Below are 22,896 nucleotides of genomic sequence, written 5' to 3'. Positions count from 1 at the left end.
TAAAAGATCTCTGGTTTAACTCATAAATATGTTTTTGAAAGAAGGCTCTTCTGTTCTCCAAGGCTGCATTTATTTAATCAAAAATACAGTAAAAACAGTAATATTGTGAAATAATAACTGTTTTCTATTTTAATTTAAATTTGAAATGCAAAATAATGCATTCAACTTCAGTGTCACATGATCCTTCCGAAATTCTTCTAATATGCCAATTTGCTGCTCAAGAAATATTTCTGATTATTTTCAATGTTGAGCTGCATTGCAATGTTAAGTTACAGTTGTACTGCATTTCAGGATTCTTTGACAAATAGAAAATCTTTTTTAACATTATACATGTCTTTACTGTGACTTTTGATCAGTTTAGGAAAATTCAAGATGCTTGCTAGTCCTTACAAAGTGTCTGAATAATTTGACATTTGACCTGCATGTTTCATGCTTTGTAAGTGATGTGTGCAATTTTATCTTTTCTGTTATACACTATTTATGTCTTGTTTTTCTGTCTATGGTACACCGAAGGCAGAGATTTCCCGACCTCCACAGTGACCAACAGAAAAAAAAAGGAAATTTTCCCAAAGAGGAAAGCTGAGAAAGACAAACGCTGTCTTGATTCCAGGGGACTAAGAGGGTCAGAATCCAGCAGTGCCGGAGGTCATCGCTGTCCTGAGAAAACACGCAAGAACTAATGCGGAGTTGGACTGCAAACAAGCTGAAGTAAATACTGAGCTGAGAGGTCATTTGGCTTTATTTAGATGAATGCAATATGGTGAGGAGGATAGCAATGTGAGAAGAGGAACTTACATATTTGAGCAGCAAAAAAAAAAAAAAGAAAAGAAAAAAATCTTTATACTCGCTACAGATTCTTCCAACTTTACTGTTAAAGAGTGTATAACTCCCACAGTGTCTATAATATGCAATTTAATCTTTCTTCCCATTTCCATTTACCAAACAAACAAATATTTTACTGCGTCATATGAAGCATTTGACAAACTCAAGATGAGGTTCCTGTTTTTAAGGAAGTGGCAGACAGTGTTCATCTGAAGAGTCTCAAGGTAGAACGCTACGGTAAGTCTTGCTTTGTTTTAAGTAATGTGAAACTAGAAGTATCTCAAAAATAGTTATACAGATAATGAGAGTAAGAAGTAAATTAATTAAGCTCAAATTTTAATTTTCATATGTGGATTCATGATTCTCAGAATAGAAAAGCGAAGTGAGATGTGTTTTTTTCTCTTAGGTTTTAGAACAGCATGTAACAAATCTATTGAACAACTGACCACAGAGAAAAATAGTATAAAAGAGTATAGTAATGAAACAAATTAATGAATACATAAATAATGAATAAAAGTTAGCATAAATGATCATTCGTGTGTCTATGAGGCGTGAATTATTCATAGTGGCTGTGTGGTGAACTGTGGCCTTATTGAGGTTTAAGTGTAGCGAATAGGAAACAAGATACGTGGACTAAGACATGAACATTATTTCTGGTCAGACTGTCAAAGTACAATGTAAAACCTGACAAGTTAGAGTAACTCAAACCGTTTGAGTAAACCGATTGCCTTAAAAACCCGACAAGTTAGGTTAACTCAAACCGTTTGAGGAAACTGATTGCCTGAAAACATTTAAGTTTCATAAAACTAACAGTTATGAGTGCTCTGAACTTATTTCAGTTGAGTTCAATAAAATAAGATATACATTGCAGTTAAGTAATTAAGTGATTAATTAAGTGCTGATTGAGCATTAGTGATGAACACCTGTTGTTAAACAGAATCACTGACAGAAAGAGAAACACAAGAACAACAACTAAAGCCGGGCTCATACTGTGCGATTTTTTAAAAGTCCTTTAGGATTGTACTTGTCAGACTGTACGAACATGATGATCATGTCACACTATGGGATCTCAGTTGTCATTAATGTCAGACTGTACGACAGTCAAGATGAGTTAAAAACGGGTGCGCGCAAGAAAAACTTGTCCGGAGTTTTACATTATCAACCCACACACGTCCAGTGACTGCGAACTGCATTGCACGTGGGACCGAAATGTTGGCTATCATGAAAAGTATATGAACGGTGGCAATACTGGCATATTTATAGTGTATGCAGCTCTACACACCCACATGAAAACAGCGGCGCAACCAGTGTTTATATAGAAAAAGCAAAATATCAGATGAATTCCGTGAGCAGAGGATGGGAGCGCCAGAGTTTATAGCAGATAGAATTAATTAATAGCATTAATTCTGCTCATAGCTTGTCTTGAAAAACGGAGACAGTTCGACATTCATCGTAGGGGTAGTCACACTGCAGGACTGTGCGCCAAATCTTCTGACACTGCCAGAATTTCATTGGAGGTGAAATTTGATCGCAACAGCCATTAAACGGCTGTCAGTGAACATGTCAAACCAGCGATCAAAGACTACAGATTTTAGCCTAGAATTATAGGAATCTTTTAGGATTTTCAAAATTTGTCTCAGACGACCAAATCGTGGCCAAAATCACACAGTGTGAGCCGGGCTTAACTTTAGTCACAGCCTTATGGTGACAACCACCAGAGAAAAATATGCAAAAAAAAAACTAACACAGAAGTCAAGGGTCAAGAGCCCAACTAAAGCAGACACTGATCTCTAACATGGTTACTTCGAATTAAACAATACATCAACATCTAAACCTTAGTTAATTCTCAATAAGATCTTCTGTAGATGTCTGACAGAAATAAAGTCAGTCTGGTTATTAATAAGTGGAGCTGGTGATGCTGTTTGTGGGGTTGTTTAATCAGATTTTGAGAGATTTAATGTATTTTATTTCAGTTGATTTCATCTAAGGCTATGGCTGAAGTCAGTTGTAGTAGTTCTTGTGTTTCTCTTTTCTTCAGTTTCTTTTTTTTAACAGCAGGTGTTCATCACTAATGCTCAATCAGCACTTAATTAATCACTTAATTACTTAACTGCAAGTTTTAAAACTTAACATGGTTTAAGCCAAGGGGAATTGGTTTACTCCAGTGATGGGCAAACTTGGCCCTTCCAGGCCACTTTCCTTCAGAGTTTTGATCCAACCCTGATAAAACTCACCTGCCTGTAGCCTTCTAGTAGTCTTGAAGAGAATGATTAGCTGGTTCAGGTGTGTTTGATTAGGGTTGGAGCTAAACTCTGAAGGAAAGTGGCCTGGAAGGGCCGAGTTTGCCCACCCCTGGTTTACTCAAACAGTTTGAGTTACTCTAACTTGTCGGGTTTTACAGTGTAGGGGTGAGAACCAGAAGGGCATAAGTGACATTTTTGGTGAAATGAAAGCTCTTAATGAGCTCTTTCTACTGGCAAAGGTACTGTCATCCATGAGTGTACAAATTTGTATTATAAACAGTTGAAATCAGTACACAAAATCAGATCAAACTATGGTAAAATTTTAGTTTTGGCTCTCCTGTAAAGTTAGTGAAATGTCACTTACGCCTTTCTGGTTCTCAACCCTCGATATGTAGTATATAACATATAGATAAATAAACAAAATGTTACAAAAAGTTGTTTCTCTTTCAAGTGTATTTAATACATGAAAATTCTTCTATTTAATATAAGCCATACAGTACATGGACTCCTTTACTGTTGTTTTGTATAGGTCTATGAACTGTTCCATTCCTTCAAAATTGACATCAAAGTTAACAATGATGCTATTTTCTTTATTTTGAGTATATATTCCAAATTTAACTGTGAGGATGCACAAAGCATATTTGAAAAATGTCTGTTTTCCATACAGCAAAAAAAAAAAAAAAAAAAGTTCAAAAAAGTTTAAAAAGTAACCAAAATATATTTTAAATATATGTTGTAAACAGTAAATCTCTATGAAATGTGACCCTGGACGACAAAACCAGTCTTAAGTGTCATTTTTCGAAATTTAGATTCAGCAGCCTACATTTAGACTAAATGCAAATGTTCATGGAATAGCCAAGAGATCAAAACTACATTGTGATTATGACAATAATGATCTATTTTATAAGATCATTTCATAATTGAATTTTATTCAAAAATATATGTTCATTTGTGTTATAGACCAAAAAATGATGTTTTTATTCAAATGTGACATACATAAATGTATGTTCTTAGATTTAAAATATATAGCACAAAATATATTTTTCAATGTTTTGTTTTTAATATATACATTTGTGTTTTATATGTATATGTGTGTGTGTATATATATATATATATATATATATATAATCATATTAAAAATATCGGCACCCTTGGTAAATATGATCAAGGCTGTGAAAATGAATCTGCATTGTTCATTTTTTTGATCTTTTATTAAAAAAATTCACAACCTTTCATTGGATAATAAGAATTTAAAATGGGGGGAAATATCATTATGAAATAAATGTTTTTCTCTAATACACATTGGCCACAATTAACAGCACCCTTTTATTCAATACTTTTTGAAACCTCCATTTGTCAGTTTAACAGCTCTAAATGTTCTCCTATAATGCCTGATGAGGTTAGAGAACACCTGACAAGAGATCAGAGACCATTCCTTCATCCAGAATCACTCCAGACCATTTAGATTTAGACAATTATAGCAAATGAATAAATCATATAAATGAAAAACTTCAAATAATGAATAAAACACAAATATAACAAATACATTAAATTATAAATTAAAATGCTCCATCGGGATGAGACCACGGGAATCAGATGAGCCCTTTACACAATCTGACATGGCTGCGGTTGGAATTGAACTGCAGGTTTCGTCTGGCCAGAGGAGAACTGGCCCCCCGACTGAGCCTGGTTTCTCCCAAGGTTTTTTTCTCCATTCTGTCTCAGAGGGAGTTTTGGTTCCTTGCTGTTGTCGCCTCTGGCTTGCTCAGTTGGGGACACTTAATTTCTAGTGATTATCGCCGATTTGATTGCACAGATACTATTTAAACTAAACTGAGCTAGACAATGACATCTCTGAATTCAATAATGAAATGCCTTTAACTGAATATTGAGTGTTAAATCTTATCATTATACATTACTGACACTTTATCCTCCAATTTGATACTGTTAAGTGCTTTGACACAATCTGTATTGTTAAAAGCGCTATATAAATAAAGGTGACTTGAGTAGATTCCCAGCTCCATGTCGGTGCTTCTTCTCTTCAGTTCACCCACTCATTTTCTATAGGGTTCAGGTCAGAGGACTGGAATGGCCAGCAGAAGCTTGGTTTTGTGCTCAGTGACCCATTTTTGTGTTGTTTTTGAGGTTTTTGTTTGGATTATTGTATGGGTGGAAGATCCAAACATGGCCCATTATAAGATTTCTAACAGAGTCAGTCACTTATTGATTTTTTATCTGTTGGTATTTGATAGAATCCATGATGCCCAGGACCTCCAGCAGAAATATAGGCCCACAACATCAAAAATACAGCAGTATATTTCATTGTACACATGGGGTACTTTTTATCAAACCCATCTTGAGTGTTTGCTGCTAAAAAGCTCATTTTTTAGTTTCATCTGACCATAGAAGCCAGTCCCATTTCAAGTTCCAGTCGTGTATGATAACTGAATATGCTGGAGTTTGTTTTTGGATGAGTGAGGAGAATTTTTCTGGAAACCCTCCCAAACAACATGTTGGTGATTGATGTAGGTGCTGTTTGACAATTTTTTTTTTAAGGTTTTCTGACCCCGAGACTCAACTATTTTCTGCAATTCTCCAGCTGTGGTCCTTGGAGAGTCTTTAGCCACTCAAACTCTACTTCTCACCATGCATTAGGACGATATAGACACACGTCCTCTTCCAGGCAGTTTCGTAACATTTTCTGTTGATTGGAAATTCTTAATTATTGCCCTGATGGTGGAAATGGGAATTTTCACTGCTCTAGCTCTTTTCTTAAAGCCACTTCACTAATTTGTGAAGCTCAATTATCTTTTGCTGCACATCAGAAATGTATTCTTTGGTTTTTCTCATTGTGATGAATGATTAAGGGAATTTGGGCTTTGTTTTCCCTCCTATTTATATTTTTGTGAAACAGGAAGCCATGGCTGGATAATTTCACGTTCATAATCACCCTGGAGTGCTCAAAATTGTGAATATGAATGGGAATATACTTCAGAGATATTTTACTCATAAGAATTTCTAGGGGTGCCAGTAATTGTGTCCAACGTGTATTTGAGAAAAACATTTATTTCATAATGATATTTCCCCCCATTTTAAATTCTTATTATCTAATAAAAGGTTAATAAAAGGTTAGATTTTTGTGATTTAAAAAAAAAAAAAGATCAAAAGGATTAACAATGCAGATTCATTTTCACAGCCTTCTTTGATCATATTTACCAAGGGTGCCGATATTTTTGGCCATGACTGTATATATAATTGTTACATATACAAATATATTGTAATCTCTCTTGCAGTATAGGTACCAATCATTTCTGGTTCACTGTCCAGCAAGTAACCATCATGGACCAAAACGCAACCAATTCAACTGAAGGACCTTGTGGCTTGTCTGAAATGCCAGCTCGTCCGTTCTTCCTATGTTTATACACAGTGATTTTCCTGGCAAGCCTGGTGCTCAACAGCATTACAGTTTATGTGTACTTTTGCAAAGCTACAAATCAATCCAGCATCACAATCTATATGAAGAATCTGGCTATAGCCGACTTGTTTGTGTGCCTGTGTTTGATATTACGCATCGCTAAACATGCTAAAAGTTCAATGGAAATTCAGCGTATCTACTGTAACTTTGGTGCTCCAGCTTCCTACCTCAACATGTACTCCAGTATTCTCTTCATGGGCTACATCGCTGCAAACAGGTATGGATGTTCATCCTTTTCTGGTAAAAAAAAACAACAACTTGATTTTCAATTAAAACGTGACAGCTTAATGTAACATTTTTGGCAAGTTAAATATGTCTGTCTCTGAGTGACATAAATATTTATGCAATGAAATAACTTAAATAATGTTTGTTCTGTAAAATAAGTAATTAACTGCACAAAAATCATTTCAAATGTCTCCAGCAGGTTTTATAATACCCAAAAATAAGTCATAGTTCATCCCTCATGCACGTTATCACATTCGTCAAAACTATTACAACTGAAAACATTAATACAACACATGGGCATCAGTCACTTCATTGAATACTAAAAAATAAATAATTATTAACTTATGATCCATCTGTTTTCAAATCTACATCATTTGAATATCACAACATCGATGTCTGTCAAAAAATAACATGCATTATACACTGTTACCTGGAAAACCCACACTACCGGATGTTTTGATGACATTATTGGCAGTTTTGGGGGTAATGCATCACAAGTACACATGAGTTACATAACCAGATTACTTTTTTCAACTAACTAGTAAAGTAACACATTACTTTTTAATTCACAAGAAAACATCTGAGTTACTTTTTCAAATAAGTAACACCAGTTACTTTGTTTTCATATTTTGTATATTTCATATATTTGACTGACAGCTATTTGAGCTGCGCCCTCTACTGTACAGATGTGAATTTACATTTGCTTCAGCCTGAGGCGTAGTTCACATTTGGGCTGAAAGGGTTTTTACGTGCAAAAAATAACACTTTTTTATATTAAAAACATACAAGCAAGCCTTGCCCAGAAGTAACGCGGAAGTAATGCAACACATTACTTTCCATAAAAAGTAACTAAATGCTAAACTAAACTAGTTTAGTAACAATTAGTTACTTTTTAGGGAGTAATGCAACTTTGTAATGTATAACTATGTTTTAACACAGCATAACAGGGTTGAACAGTAAATAAGAGACAAAAAGACAAATTCAGCATTGTCAAATAAATAAAAAGTAACACCAGATTTTAATTTGATTATTGTTTTATATGCACTGATAGAATGTATACCTTAAATGCAATGCTAGTTGCTTTGGATAAAAGTGTCTGTTTGGCTGAAAGCTTATTGAAATTATCAGTAGCAAATCATAGAGACACAAACAGCATTGGTTCCTGAGGATGGCCCTAGTTCTATATGACATATTTCTCTGTATTCTACGATTCACTGCTCTTTTGTTTCAGGTACATGAAGATTGCACGGCCACTGGAGACTCACATGCTGCAAACAGTCCGTTCGACACGCTACATCTGCATCGTGACCTGGGCTGTCCTGCTGTGCTCAAATTGTGCCTACATTGCTGCTTTTGTCAGCACTGATAAACAAACCTCTGCCCACAGTGGTTTCGACTGTGACAGCTTTCATAACAGCTTACTCAAACAGATCTACTTGGCCTTGCAGATCATTTGCTTTCCATTGTTTTTTTTGGTGCTGGTATCCCTGATTCTGTTCTACTGGTTGAATGTACAGAAGCTTCGTCAAGCTCAGCGCACAATGCCGGATCAGCCTGGTAACGCTAAGCTCAGCAAGTCAAAGCGTAACATGCAAGTTCTGATGGTGGTTTTCTGCGTGTGTTTTGTGCCATATCACCTGGTGAGACTGCCGTACATGTTCATCAAACCCCTGCTGCAAGACTGCAGAGCAGAGCAGGTTTTCTACATTCTGAAGGAGCTGACTGTCCTGCTCACAGTACTAAATGCCTGCTTGGATCCAATTATTTACTTTGTATTTTGCAAGACCTTCAGAGCACAGCTTAACCTTCAAAGATTTTGCCAATCCGAATGAGATAAAGAGCTCTAGTAAGTTGAATTAAAGGGATAGTTTACCAAAAATGAAAATTATGTCATTTACTCACCCTCATGCTGTTCCAAATCTGTATGGTTTCTTTCTTTAACAAAGCAGAACTGAAGATATTTTGAAGAATGTGTGTAACCAAAGAGTTTGTGGTAGCAACTGACTTCTATGAAAAAAATAAAAAATAAAGAAATACTCTGAAAGTCAGTGGGGACCAGTAACTGTTTGGTTACCCACATTCTTTAAAAATATCTTCTACATTGTTCAGCAGAAAAAGGAAACTCATACAGGTTTGTAAAAACTTGAGGGTGAGTAAATGAAATTTCCTCACCACTAGCAGCACCAAACAGAATTGAAAAAATAATATCTGTGTTCAAAAAATATTTCCTAAGCACTTTATGATCATGTTCTTCAGTATCTTTTGAGAATGGATAAGCATCTTGTACTTCAATGGAGGCAAGAACATCTCACCGTTCACATTATCAAATTTACTTAGTGACATAGAAATACATATTATTTTTAATTTATTTTATTCATTATTAAAAAATAATAATCCTAATAATAATAACACAAAAACTGCATTATGATGCTTCTTTATTAGTGCCTCATATTCCACAACTCTCAGCATGGGGTGAGAGAGGAAACCAGCTTAAACTTTTCTTTACAAACACGACATCCATATTTATATCCGCTTTGAACTCCCACTGAAACCTCAGATAGGAATATCTAACAGAGATAATAATAATAATAAACCAGGAAAACCATTCAGACAACTGGTAAATGTTATCAGTTGTTTATGTTTGTAAATGTTTGTGTGTTCTGTTCTTTTTATACTGTAATTTATTTTATTGGATTTGAATGTATTTGCAAAACTGACTTACAAAGTATTTAAATTTAAAGTTACTTCAAGTTATAGTGTTTACAGTAAAAAGTAGTTATTTTACATATGTATATGGCGCTTTAAGTTAAAATCAGATATGCTATTGTACATCTTGTATACATCACTTTTGATCAATTTATTGCAATCTTGCTGAATAAAATTTAAACTTACATTCATTGTAGCATCATGAGTCCCAGGAAAATTTTAATTCTTGTGTGCAATTGTACGTATATGAATGTGCTGACAATAAAGCTCTTTTGAATTTAGAAACGTCTGAGGCAAAGTTGATGTTTTATTGAAATGAGCAATGAAAGAGCAATCACATTGTCTTGTGGGTTATGCTGGAGCACAGGGAGGAGGAAGCTGTTTGTGTACAGACATGAGTGGTAGGAAACTCCTGCAGTGCTGAGTAAGTGTTCACCCACAAGACAAACCCAGCCACTCTTTAGTTCCTGTATCAAAGTCTACGCCCCCTTCCTCTGAAATATCATGTGAGGCTCATCCCAACACGCTTCTTCTTATTCTGTGTTATGATACAAGCTGACTCAACTCTTCAAGTAAGTTTATTTTTTATCATGGAAAACTTTGTAATAATGTTATCATCATTTTTTCTTTCTTCTAATATCAGTATATGTGATAAAGTTACTTTGAGGGATTTACAATTTTACTACAAATAGCACCATGTTATTTCTAAAAACATTCAAATGGTAATTTTGATTAAAAGTTGAAATATAGCCAGCAGATATATACAGAAAAAACAATGCAGTAGTTCACATGGAAATAACAAAACATGTTAACACAAAGAGACATTAAACAGAATGTTGGTGACTATATTGTATTGCATTGAATGTGCACCAGTAGTGTACTTAAAATGTTAAAAGTTGATACTATTTGAGTATTATATTATTACAAAAATAGATAATATTAATAAAATGCTTAAGTGCACTTTATAATCATGTCAAATTAAAAGTTTTATTTTAAAGTACACTTATTTTGATCTAACTATGTAAAGTACTTAATTATAATTTTAACTGTGGTGTGTTATTCTGTATTACATTTAAATTTCAATTATTTGAAAAGTAATAACTGCAACTACAACATTACAAATGTGCAATTAAAAATATATTTAAATACATGAAATATACTTTGATCTAATTTCTATTGAAACGTCTATTCTAGTTTACCATAAATGCTTGTCAGAACACTTGGTAGTACACTTCACCATATTTTAGATGACATAACTAATTATGAAATTACATAGAAAGATGTACTTAAGTGCTGCTTAAGTAGGTTAGAAAAGCATCATCTAAATCAGTGATGGGCAAACTTGGCCCTTCCAGGCCACTTTCCTGCAGAGATTTGATCCAACCCTGATACAACTCACCTGCCTGTAGCCTTCTAGTAGTCTTGAAGACAATGATTAGCTGGTTCAGGTGTGTTTGATTAGGGTTGGAGATAAACTCTAAAGGAAAGTGGCCTGGAAGGGCCAAGTTTGCCCACCCCTGATCTAAATGCAATTAATATACATTTTAACTAGAATATATTTTCATGTTATGGCAATTACATGTAATTAAGAGTTTGAAAACATTACATTCAATTCACAATTAACTATGCTGTTTTAAAGTATATTAATTCCATAATAAATACACTTTTTTAAAGTATGCTAAAGTGGACGTCAGAGAGAATCTGAAGCAGAAATAAAAGCATAAAAAGTCCAAGGACTATACAAAGATGTAGATTTTTCATGAAAGTGGCATAAATGGCACTTTTAATTTCTGAACATCAGCAAAAAAATAGTCTAGCAGAAGTTACAACATTGAATCATTGTCACAATATTTCCTGATATCATCAAAGCTAAAGAAGTTCTTTCATTTTCCGTTTTAGACATGGACTACATCAATACTACACAGACAGAACCAAAAAACAGCACGAACATCAGCAGCGTGTTCACACATCAGGTTCTGCCAGTGCTCTACACCATCATCTGCGCTTGTGCCTTCATTCTCAATGGACTCGCCACTTGGATCTTCTTCAGGGTTCCTACCTCCTCAGCCTTAGTAGTTTACCTAAAAAACATGGTGGTGGCAGACATTCTGATGTTGTTTACCTACCCGTGGCGTGTAGTGGGTGACCTCGGTTACGGCGGCTTGCAGTTGAAGCTGATAGTTTGCCGCTTCACAGCTGTGCTTTTCTACCTCAGCATGTACACAGGAATAACCTTCATGAGCCTCATCAGCTTGGAACGCTACTTCAAAATCGTGCGCAGTACCTCCAGTGTGTCTTCTTTTCTGCAGCGTGTTTCGGTAGCGAAGGCTCTCGCTCTGCTAACTTGGTGCGTCATGATGTTCTTCATGCTTCCGAACACCATATTAACCAACCAGCCGATGCCTAAGGTTTTCTCCTGCATGGCCCTGAAGAGCAACCTGGGTCGGCGCTGGCACGAAGTTTCAGCCCACTTCAATGTTGGAATCTTCTGGGTGGCGTTCCTGCTGATGGTGTTTTGCTACACCTCCATCGCTTGTCACGTTTACCGCTCTTACAAACGCGTGCAGCAGAACAGCAGTAAGGCGAGACAGCGATCAAATCGTAGCATCTTTAGCTTGCTGGCTGTCTTTGTCTTCTGCTTTGTTCCGTACCACGTTTGTCGTGTGCCCTATACACTTAGCCAAAACCACAAGGATGATTTTAGCGCCTACAACCGCTTCATTCTCTTCCAGGTCAAAGAAGCTACGCTCTTCCTGTCCGCCCTTAATGTGTGTCTGGATCCTGTCATCTACTTTTTCATGTGCAGGACATTCAGAGAGTCACTTTTGCAAAAGATGCCATCGGTAAACCGTGAAAACAGGCGGCCTTCAATAGGCACTGGGCTCAGTATCAGCAATCTGTAAAGACTGAGCAACAAAGTAAAACGAGCATTAACCATTTGCAAGATGGAAAAGATATTTTGATTTGAAACCACATACCTAGCTGTGGTTTCCTTGCATGTGAAAATGCAGCATGAAGAGATGGACCGGAAGAAGGTCGAAAACGAAATGGTGTTTTCCAAAAAACCGTGTCAACCACAGCTCTCAAAACTGTTTACTGAAGAAAAGTCAACACTTAACTGGAGAGTTCACCTATAAATAGAAATTCTGACATAATTTTTTCACTCTCATCTCATTTTAAATCTTGTACTAATAAAAATAAACGTTGCTGCTGTTTTCACAGCGGTACCATTGAAGAACCATTTTTGGTTCCCTGATGAACATTTTAATGAACAGTTCTAAAAAGATGCAATTTTCTTATTGTGAAGAACATTTTAGAAAACCTTTTCCACTATAAAGAACCTTTTGTGTAATATACACATTCCAAGGATGTTAAAGGTTCGTCAAAGAACCGTAGATGTTTGTGTACTTCCTTCTATGGAATATATAGTAAATGGTGACACTTTGAAGACTATTCAAGACACTCTTTTCTGTACATTAAAAGTGAATGAGAACTGAGAGCAGCAAACTCCAAAATGACAAAGAAGCAACATTAAATTAAGTCCGAAACATAAGTCTTTAATTCACAGAAAATCTTTCAGCATGCAGTTTTAAAAATCAAATATGGCCTCATTACAGGATGACGACATCATTATAGGAGGTCTGACGTGATTATATTAGGACATGAGATCAGTGCTCTTGATTGTAGTTCATACGAATTTTATAGTTTATTTCAAAGGCAGAAGGCAAGATTATGGTGAATATCACCTTATATTATATGGCAAAGAACTGCAAAAACAAGTCTTTACAAATTCTTCACAGAACAAAAAAGCATTATACAGATTTGGAACAATTTGGCATTTTGGTTGATCTGTTCCTTTTAAATTGCACTTAGCACAACCCCACGCATTTCACACTTCTGATGTTTACATGGTAAGCCTCAGCATCGTTGCAAAGATTGTTCTTTCTTTTTTTTTTTTTTCCCCCACCACAAGGTGGATGCCTATTGGCTCTGGAGAGACAGAATGTGTTTATATATAACAGTTGATTAATGTAGAAACCATTTCCGTTGGTTTTGTCCTGTGTGAGGCTGTACAGCCCATAATTAATTTTCTCATGCACTCACATTCTCCTTTCACACGCGCGCAAACACATTCTCTATTCACATATATGTTCCTACTTGTGTTGTATGTATATATACACTGTAAAAAAAATTCAGTAAAATTTACGGTAAAAAAACGACAGCTGTGGTTGCCGGAATTCTACTGTAAAAAATACGGTAACAACATTTGAGGTTTTACGGTTTTAACTTAAATTTACAGTTAAATACTGTAATTTCATTAACTGATATAATGTTAATATACCGTATTAGAACAGTATTCTAAACAGTATTCTAAAGTGTTACCATTAGATCATTTATGTATTGATAAATCAATGTATCGTGTATCGATTGGAGTGTCCTTGTGGTTGTTTTTACATAGGGATGACTAAAAGGAAATTAAAGACCAGGGCCCGTATTCATGAAAAATCTTAGCGCTAAGAGTTGCTCCTAGTAACAAAATTCTAAGAAAATTCTTAGAAATGTGGGTGTTTCCCCTTAAAATTAAAGAAAAGATCCTAGTAAAGAAAAAAGTAATTCAGAAAGCATCTTAACCCTTAAAAGAGGTCTTAAGGTCCAAAATTGTTAGAGTACTGACGAGGACTTTTAAGAGGCTTAAGAGTTTCTTTAGCTGTGGATAAAATGGATTAAACATGAAGAGGGAGAAGAGATGTGTTGCACACAATGCATGACAGTGAGTTAATAAGACGCTACACATTAGATCGTGCAGGGATCATGTTTGTGACCGATCTTATAGATTTACGCTAACATCTCCGACACCGCGCAGAAATGCCATAGCGCCAGAAATGGACTTAATCACTACATTAACTACATTAACATATTTGGCAACTGGAAAAATGCAACTCTGCTGTAGCGATGATTTGGGTCTGTTACAGCACTTTCAGAACCTCATTGTGTCGCTGTTCATTTCCTATAAAATACGTTAAATATGACAGTATGGTAAATAGAAAAATAAAGAATATATATACATATATAATGTGTGTGTGAGAGAGAGAGAGAGAGAGTACAGTAAAACAGGAAAAATTACACCTGTAATTTTAAAGTGAAGGCTTATAATAAACCCTACTCTTAAAAGCGCTCTTTTATTTCCTTCTTGGATAACCAACCAATCACAGTCTTCAAAAGACTGTGTCATCGCTAGCAACGGGGTCAGCCCCGCCTCCTCACTGAGATAAAAGTTTTTATCTTTTCCTCGCTCGGAGTTACTCTCAGATTGGTCCTGAATCACTTTTTAACTAAGACTCCTAGTTAGAAAATTTTAAGCTAAATTAGGAGCTCTCTGAGAGGATTCTTAGAAACTTTTTTACTCTATCACTTCCTCTTATTGACTTAGGAATGTGTTCTATACCAACTATTTTCAGTGTACTAGGACTGCCATGATTTTTATCTCTATATGAATGGCCTTCTTATGTTCTGCTAATCTGGGCCCGTATTCATGAAAAATCTTAGTGCTAAGAGTTGCTCCTAGTAACAAAATTCTTAGAAAATTCTTAGAAATGTGGGAGTTTCCCCTTAAAATTAAAGAAAAGATCCTAGTAAAGATAAAAGTAATTCAGAAAGCATCTTAACCCTTAAAAGAGGTCTTAAGGTCCAAAATTGTTAGGAGTACGGACGAGGACTTTTAAGAGGTTCAAGAGTTTCTTTAGCAGCGGAGAAAATGGACAAAACATGAAGAGGGAGAAGAAATGTGTTGCACACAATGCATGACAGTGAGTTAATAAGACGCTACACATTAGATGGTGCAGGGATCATGTTTGTGACAAATCTGATTAGAGACACGCTAACATCTCAGACACCGCGCAGAAATGCCATAGCGCCAGAAGATATGGAAGTAATCATTACATCAACTACATGAACATATTTGGCAACTGGAAAAATGCAACTATGCAGCAGCGATGATTTGGGTCTGTTCAGCACTTTCAGAACCGCATTGTGTTGCTGTTCATTTCCTATAAAATACGTTAAGTATGACAGCATGGTAAATAAAGAATATATATATATATATACATATATAATGTGTGTGTGTGTGTGTGTGTGTGAGAGAGAGAGAGAGAGAGTACGGTAAAACAGGAAAAATTACGCCTGTAATTGTGAAAGCTTAAAATAAACCCTACTCTTAAAAGCGCTCTTTTATTTCCTTCTTGGACAACCAACCAATCACAGTCTTCAAAAGACTGTGTCATCGCTAGAGTTGCTTTTTCTCGCTCAGAGTTGCTCTCAGATTGCTCCTGAATCACTTTTAATCTAAGACTCCTAGTTAGAAATTTTTAAGCTAAATTAGGAGCTCTCTGAGAGGATTCTTAGAATCTTTAAGAATACGGGCCCTGGGCCCGTATATTTAATGTAGTATATTAATGTAGTTAATATAGTGATTACGTCCATTTCTGGCGTTATGGCATTTCTGCGCGGTGTCTAAGATGTTAGCGTGTCTCTAATAAGATCGGTCACAAACATGATCCCTGCACGATTTAATGTGTAGCGTCTTATTAACTCACTGTCATGTATTGTGTGCAACACATTTCTTCTCCCTCTTCATGTTTCGTCCATTTTCTCCACTGCTAAAGAAACTCTTAAGCCTCTTAAAAGTCCTCGTCCATACTTCTAACAATTTTGGACCTTAAGACGTCTTTTAAGGGTTAAGATGCTTTATGAATTACTTTTTTCTTTACTAGGATCTTTTCTTTAATTTTAAGGGGAAACACCCACATTTCTAAGAATTTTCTTAGAATTTTGTTACTAGGAGCATCTCTTAGCACTAAGATTTTTCATGAATACGGGCCCAGATTAGCAGAACATAAGAAGGCCATTCGTATAGAAATAAAAATCATGGCAGTCCTAGTACACTGAAAATAGTTGGTATAGAACACATTCCTAAGTCAATAAGAGGAAGTGATAGAGTAAAAAAGTTACAACAGAGAGAGTCTTTTTGGAACTATACATTGAGAGCAAATCAGTTTCCAGGTTTAATTAGATTTTTCACCTTTTTTGTGATTTGTTATTGATATTCTGACATTGTTATTTATGTATATGTTGTTTTGTTTTTTTTTGTTTTTTTTAATTGAATTGGATGATTTTAATTCATGTATTTTGTAATATGTTGTGAAAGTATATATTTTTTCCATTCTTCTTTCTCCTTGTGGTGATTGTGAAGTCATGTGATCAGGTGATTGTTGTGTAAGAGACTCTGAGAGTGTTTGTTTTCCACACCCTGATGAAGGCATATTAGCCGCAACGTGTAGGTGTGCGGTCATCTGTGACTTATTTTTAATGTTTAAGCCATGAGATAATAGAGGCTTTTTAATATAAATTGTGTGCCTTGGCTTGCAACACATACATATATATAAGCTTTAATATATCCAACTTTTAAAATGACTAAACTTATATGTTTTCCTTTTGGGCTCTGCACTGTAAAAACTAAAGGTGCCTCAAATATCCTTTTGAGTACTCGAGCAACTTCAAAATGTAATTTAAGTGCCTCAAAGCTCTTTTTTTCATAATAGGGTTCCTGGAGGAACCATTTCAGTCTTTGCAGTTCTTGCAAGAACTTATGGGATCCTTGAAGCACTTTGTTTCCAGTTCTGAGGTTCTGGAGTCACCCTTTCATTACACTGAGACCTCAAAGTGCTCTGGAGGTTCCTGGAGGAACTCAAATTTTTAAAAGGGTTTTTGTAAGATCTGTTAACATTGAAATGGTTCCTGGAAGATCTGACTTGTATAAGCCAGCATCTGGAGGAACCCAGAGATTCATGTGACAGAAATGAAATAGGACTGATTATTATTATTGTTGTTATTAAGTTGGCTTGAGAAAGCCAACTTACTGAAATCCTATTTAAACTTATTATTATTATTATTATTAGTGGTGCTTGCCAAAGGCAAGGCATCACTATTGTTATCTTGCATACTTATTATTCTGCTTCTTCTTATTCTTCTTCTGGACAAAAATTTCGATTCGCTACTCCTCCTGCACCGTTTGTCACAGACCCATGAAAGAGGTGTCAAATCGACCGGCTTATTGAGGAGATGTGGGCTATATCTTTTTTAAGCAATCGGACCTACGATGTTCACACAGCGGACGGAAAAGTGGGCAAAAAATTAAATTCCTTTATTTCAATCTAAAAAGTAAAATATAAATTTATTTTATTTTACATAAATGTCGAAACGAAAAAACCTAAACTAAAAACAACAACTGCAATAAGCAGATATGAATGGCGGGTATGTGTGTAAGAGAGTGTGTGTGTACGTACGTGAGTAAGTATGCTCGTTCCACATTGCATTTGTGCTCTAGTATCAGGCCTTGATTTTGTTGTGTGGACATTTTCAGATTTATGCAGAATTTATTGATTTTATTTGCCAATTTCTATAAAAATGCTCTTTGTTGCAGTCACACATGTGTGTTTTTGTATGTGTGTGTGCTCATCTTTTCTACATTGCATTTGTGATCTAGTACCAGGCCTTCATTTCTGTGTGAAATTTTTCAGACCTATGCTGGATTTATTATTATTTTTTGACAAATTAAAAAAAATATATAGATTTTTTCATATTTCCCATTCATTTTCAGACCATATTAGTAAAAAAAAAAATAAAATACATACCTTCAGAACAACCGAATCAAGCCCCTTTTTTTATTTTTATGTGAATACAGATAGAAAATGTTGAAAAGTCATAAAATCTTATTCCACTGAGATGAAGGGAAACATTTTTTAACTAAAGAAAGTTGATTGGGGTCATACTGACTATTTCTAATCCATTCAAACTCATCTATCTAATGTTTCTTATCTATCTATCTATCATTTGACTGTATCTATCTATCTATCTATCTATCTATCTATCTATCTATCTATGTGTCAAACTTTAAGCTTTTAAAACTACTTTAAATTTCAAACTATTTCAGACTGAAACCCATCAAACTTAAAACTTTTAACATTTTTCAAACTTAAACTTTTTAAACTTTTTAAACTTTTTAAACTTTCTGGTCCGTCTTTCTTATTATTATTCTTTTTCTGAGACTAAAATTTCTGACTGCTACTCCTCCTAGAGCTTTAACTCTACAAACTCCAAACTCAGCCCAAGTCTTGAGACTGATCTGACTTAGCGTGCTATATCTTTTCTAACTAATCCGACTTACGGTTTTCATAAAAATGAAGATTAAAAATCATAAAAAATCCCATTGACTTACATTGAGTCAGTCAGAAATTTTAGTCTCAGAAAAAGAATAATAATAATAACTAGACAAATTAAGTTTGTGAACAAACTTTGAAGTTGGCTTAAGAAAGTCTGACCTATTAAATGTAGTTTAAAAAGTTTGCAGTTTGAAGGTGTTCATTTGATGAAGTCTGAAGTTTAAATAAGATAGATAGGAATATTAAATAGATAGACATATAGATAGATAGAATATTAGATAGATGATAGATAGATAGATAGATAGATAGATAGGAATTTTAAATAGATAGATAGGAATATTAGATAGATGATAGATAGATAGATAGATAGATAGATAGATAGGAATTTTAAATAGATAGATAAGAATATTAGATAGATGACTTCCTTCTATGTACTATTTCTAACCCAATCAAACTCATCTATCTATCTATCTATCTATCTATCTATCTATCTATCTATCTATCTATCTATCTATCAGACTTCCCTTCTATGTACTATTTCTAACCCATTCAAACTCATCTATCTCTCTATCTATCTCTCTATCTATCTATCTATCTATCTATCTATCTATCAGACTTCCCTTCTATGTACTATTTCTAACCCATTCAAACTCATCTATCTATTTATCTATCTATCTATCTATCAGACTTCCCTTCTATGTACTATTTCTAACCCAATCAAACTCATCTATCTATCTATCTATCTATCTATCTATCTATCTATCAGACTTCCCTTCTATGTACTATTTCTAACCCAATCAAACTCATCTATCTATCTCTCTATCTATCTGAGATCTATCTCACACACACACACACACACACACAAACAAACAAACATACCTTCCCTATTTAACACACACACAAACACACGCACACAAGAAATAGACAGAAAATGTGAAGATTGAAAGAGTAATTGCAAAACATTTATACATTTTTAATCATTCAAATAATATTTCATTTTCTTTGTTTACTTCTCATCTATACATTAATGCTGTGTTTTGGGAGATATGAAGTACTTTTGTACCTGTTTACCACAAAAATCCTCAGCTACACCATTAGCTTACATGTGAAATATTACATTTTTATGAATAAATCTCTTAAATGATGATCTAAATTTAATTTAAACTGTTTCTGGATATTGATCTAGGTGTTAGGTGTACAATACTGCCATCTGGTGGTTAGAGAAAAACTTGTAGAAATCAGTTTTTGAAAGAATAGTGTAATGACCATATATATCCAGCAGAGGCCCATAGAGAGCCATTCATTTTTCTGGAAGTAAAACTGTATAAGTGCTCGCTTTTGCAATAATGCCACATAAATTTGCAGAAATGCCACACAAGTTGTCACTAAAACTTGATTGCAGGTACATATTTATTTCAATCTAAAAAGTAAAATATACATTTATTTTATTTTACATAAATGTCGAAACGAAAAAACCTAAACTAAAAACAACAACTGCAATAAGCAGATATGAATGGCGGGTATGTGTGTAAGAGAGTGTGTGTGTACGTACGTGAGTGAGTATGCTCGTTCCACATTGCATTTGTGCTCTAGTATCAGGCCTTGATTTTGTTGTGTGGACATTTTCAGATTTATGCAGAATTTATTGATTTTATTTGCCAATTTCTATAAAAATGCTCTTTGTTGCAGTCACACATGTGTGTTTTGTATGTGTGTGCTCATCTTTTCTACATTGCATTTGTGATCTAGTACCAGGCCTTCATTTCTGTGTGAAAATTTTAAGACCTATGCTGGATTTATTATTATTTTTTGACAAATTTTAAATATAATATTGACCCCAAAGACCATATTAGTAAAAAAAAAAAAATACATACCTTCAGAAAAACCGAATTAAGCCCTTTTTTTTTTTTTTTTAATGTGAATACAGATAGAAAATGTTGAAAAGTCACAAAATCTTATTCCACTGAGATGAAGGGAAACATTTTTTAACTAAAGAAAGTTGATTGAGGTCATACTGACTATTTCTAATCCATTCAAACTCATCTATCTAATGTTTCTTATCTATCTATCTATAATCTGACTTTATCTATCTATCTATCTAAAGTCTATCTGTCTTTCTGTCTATCTATCTATCTATCTATCTATCTATAATCTGACTCTATCTATCTATCTATCTATCTATCTATCTATCTATGTGTCAAACTTTAAGCTTTTAAAACTACTTTAAACTTCAAACTATTTCAGACTGAAACATTTTTCAAACTTAAACTTTTTAAACTTCTTAAACTTTTTTCAAACTTTTCAAACTTTCTGGTCCGTCTTTCTCAAGCCAACTTAAAGTTTGTCTCGACGAACTTTCCTATCTAGTTATTATTATTCTTCTTAGACTAAATTTCTGAATGCATCTCCTAGAGCTTTCAAGCTAGAATCACCAAACTCAGCCCAGCTGTTCAGACTGATCTCACTTTTACATTTACATTTATGCATTTAGCAGACGCTTTTATCCAAAGCGACTTACATTGCATTCAAGTTACAGTTTCTACATTTTATCAGCTCTTGCTTTCCCTGGGAATCGAACCCATGATCTTGACGTTGCTAGCGCCATGCTCTACTATTTGAGCTACAGGAAAGCCTAGTGTGCTATATCTTTTCTAACTGATTGGACTTATAGTTTTCATAAAACTGAAGATTAAAAATCATAAAATCCCATTGACTTACCATTACGGAATGTTCAAATGAGCCAAGACAATTCAAACTCCAACTGTCAAAATACAACTTTTAAACTCCCAGAATCTTTGAGACTCAATCAAGCTTCCCTTCTATGTACTATTTCTAATCCATTCAAACTCATCTATCTAATATTTCTAATCTTTCAATCTATCCTAGCAACATACTAACCATGCTAGAAACATGCTAGCAACATGCTAGTCACATGCTAGTCATGTTAGCAAGATGCTAGTCATGCTAGCAAGATGCTAGTCACTTGCTAATCATGCTAGCAACATGCTAGTAACATGTTAATCATGTTAGAAACATGCTAGCGACATGCTAGTCACATGCTAGTCATGCTAGCAAGATGCTAGTAACATGCTAATCATGCTAGCAACATGCTAGTAACATGCTAGTAACATGCTAATCAAGTTAGAAACATGCTAGCGACATGCTAGTCACTTGCTAGTCATGCTAGCAAGATGCTAGTCACTTGCTAATCATGCTAGCAACATGCTAATAACATGCTAATCATGTTAGAAACATGCTAGTGACATGCTAGTCACTTGCTAATCATGCTAGCAACATGCTAGTAACATGCTAATCATGTTAGAAACATGCTAGCGACATGCTAGTAACATACTAATCAAGTTACAAACATGCTAGCGACATGCTAGTCACTTGCTAATCATGCTAGCAACATGCTAGTAACATGATAATCATGTTAGAAACATGCTAGCGACATGCTAGTCACTTGCTAATCATGCAAGCAACATGCTAGTAACATGCTAATCATGTTAGAAACATCTTGGCGACATGCTAGTAACATGCTAATCAAGTTAGAAACATGCTAGCGACATGCTAGTCACTTGCTCATCATGCTAGCAATATGCTAGCAACATGCTAATCATGCTAGTCACTTGCTAGTCATGCTAGCAAGATGCCAGTCACTTGCTAATCATGCTAGCAACATGCTAATAACATGCTAATCATGTTAGAAACATGCTAGCGACATGCTAGTCACTTGCTAATCATGCTAGCAACATGCTAGTAACATGCTAATCATGTTAGAAACATGCTAGCGACATGCTAGTAACATACTAATCAAGTTAGAAACATGCTAGCGACATGCTAGTCACTTGCTAATCATGCAAGCAACATGCTAGTAACATGCTAATCATGTTAGAAACATGCTAGCGACATGCTAGTAACATGCTAATCAAGTTAGAAACATGCTAGCGACATGCTAGTAACATGCTAATCAAGTTAGAAACATGCTAGCGACATGCTAGTCACTTGCTCATCATGCTAGCAATATGCTAGCAACATGCTAATCATGCTAGTCACTTGCTAATCATGCTAATAACATGCTAATCATGCTATCAACCTTTTTCTGGTTTTTAACTTTTAAAAACTAGTAAATGAACACTTAACTAGCCTATTTCAAACTGAAAACCTTTAAACTTCAAGCTTTCACAACTGCTTTAAACATTCAGGC

The 22,896-nt window shown here is 34.8% G+C and overlaps 2 protein-coding genes across 3 annotated transcripts; both read left to right on the top strand.

Moving 5' to 3' along the window:
• Positions 1–830: 830 nt before the first annotated feature.
• On the top strand, positions 831–9,749 carry LOC131521005 (P2Y purinoceptor 14-like). Of its 2 annotated transcripts, none has more exons than XM_058745619.1 (3): positions 831–1,059; positions 6,364–6,757; positions 7,997–9,749. In XM_058745619.1, exons 2-3 carry the CDS (start codon positions 6,405–6,407, stop codon positions 8,595–8,597), a joined length of 954 nt encoding a protein of 317 aa, XP_058601602.1. In that variant the 5' UTR covers positions 831–1,059; positions 6,364–6,404; the 3' UTR covers positions 8,598–9,749. The 2 variants fall into 2 exon arrangements, with proteins under 2 accessions (XP_058601602.1, XP_058601601.1); XM_058745618.1 differs by having other exon boundaries at positions 6,359–6,757.
• Positions 9,750–9,995: 246 nt separating this feature from the next.
• LOC131521004 (P2Y purinoceptor 14-like) lies at positions 9,996–15,092 on the top strand. Its single transcript, XM_058745616.1, has 2 exons — positions 9,996–10,043; positions 11,371–15,092. The coding sequence occupies exon 2, from the start codon at positions 11,373–11,375 to the stop codon at positions 12,372–12,374; it is 1,002 nt and encodes a 333-aa protein (XP_058601599.1). The 5' UTR covers positions 9,996–10,043; positions 11,371–11,372; the 3' UTR covers positions 12,375–15,092.
• The last annotated feature ends 7,804 nt before the right edge of the window (positions 15,093–22,896 follow it).

Source organism: Onychostoma macrolepis, chromosome 15 (assembly GCF_012432095.1).
Source record: "Onychostoma macrolepis isolate SWU-2019 chromosome 15, ASM1243209v1, whole genome shotgun sequence".
Classification (NCBI taxonomy): domain Eukaryota; kingdom Metazoa; phylum Chordata; class Actinopteri; order Cypriniformes; family Cyprinidae; genus Onychostoma; species Onychostoma macrolepis.
The sequence above is the reverse complement of the archived record's forward strand: the minus strand, read 5'-3'. Positions and strand labels throughout refer to the sequence as shown.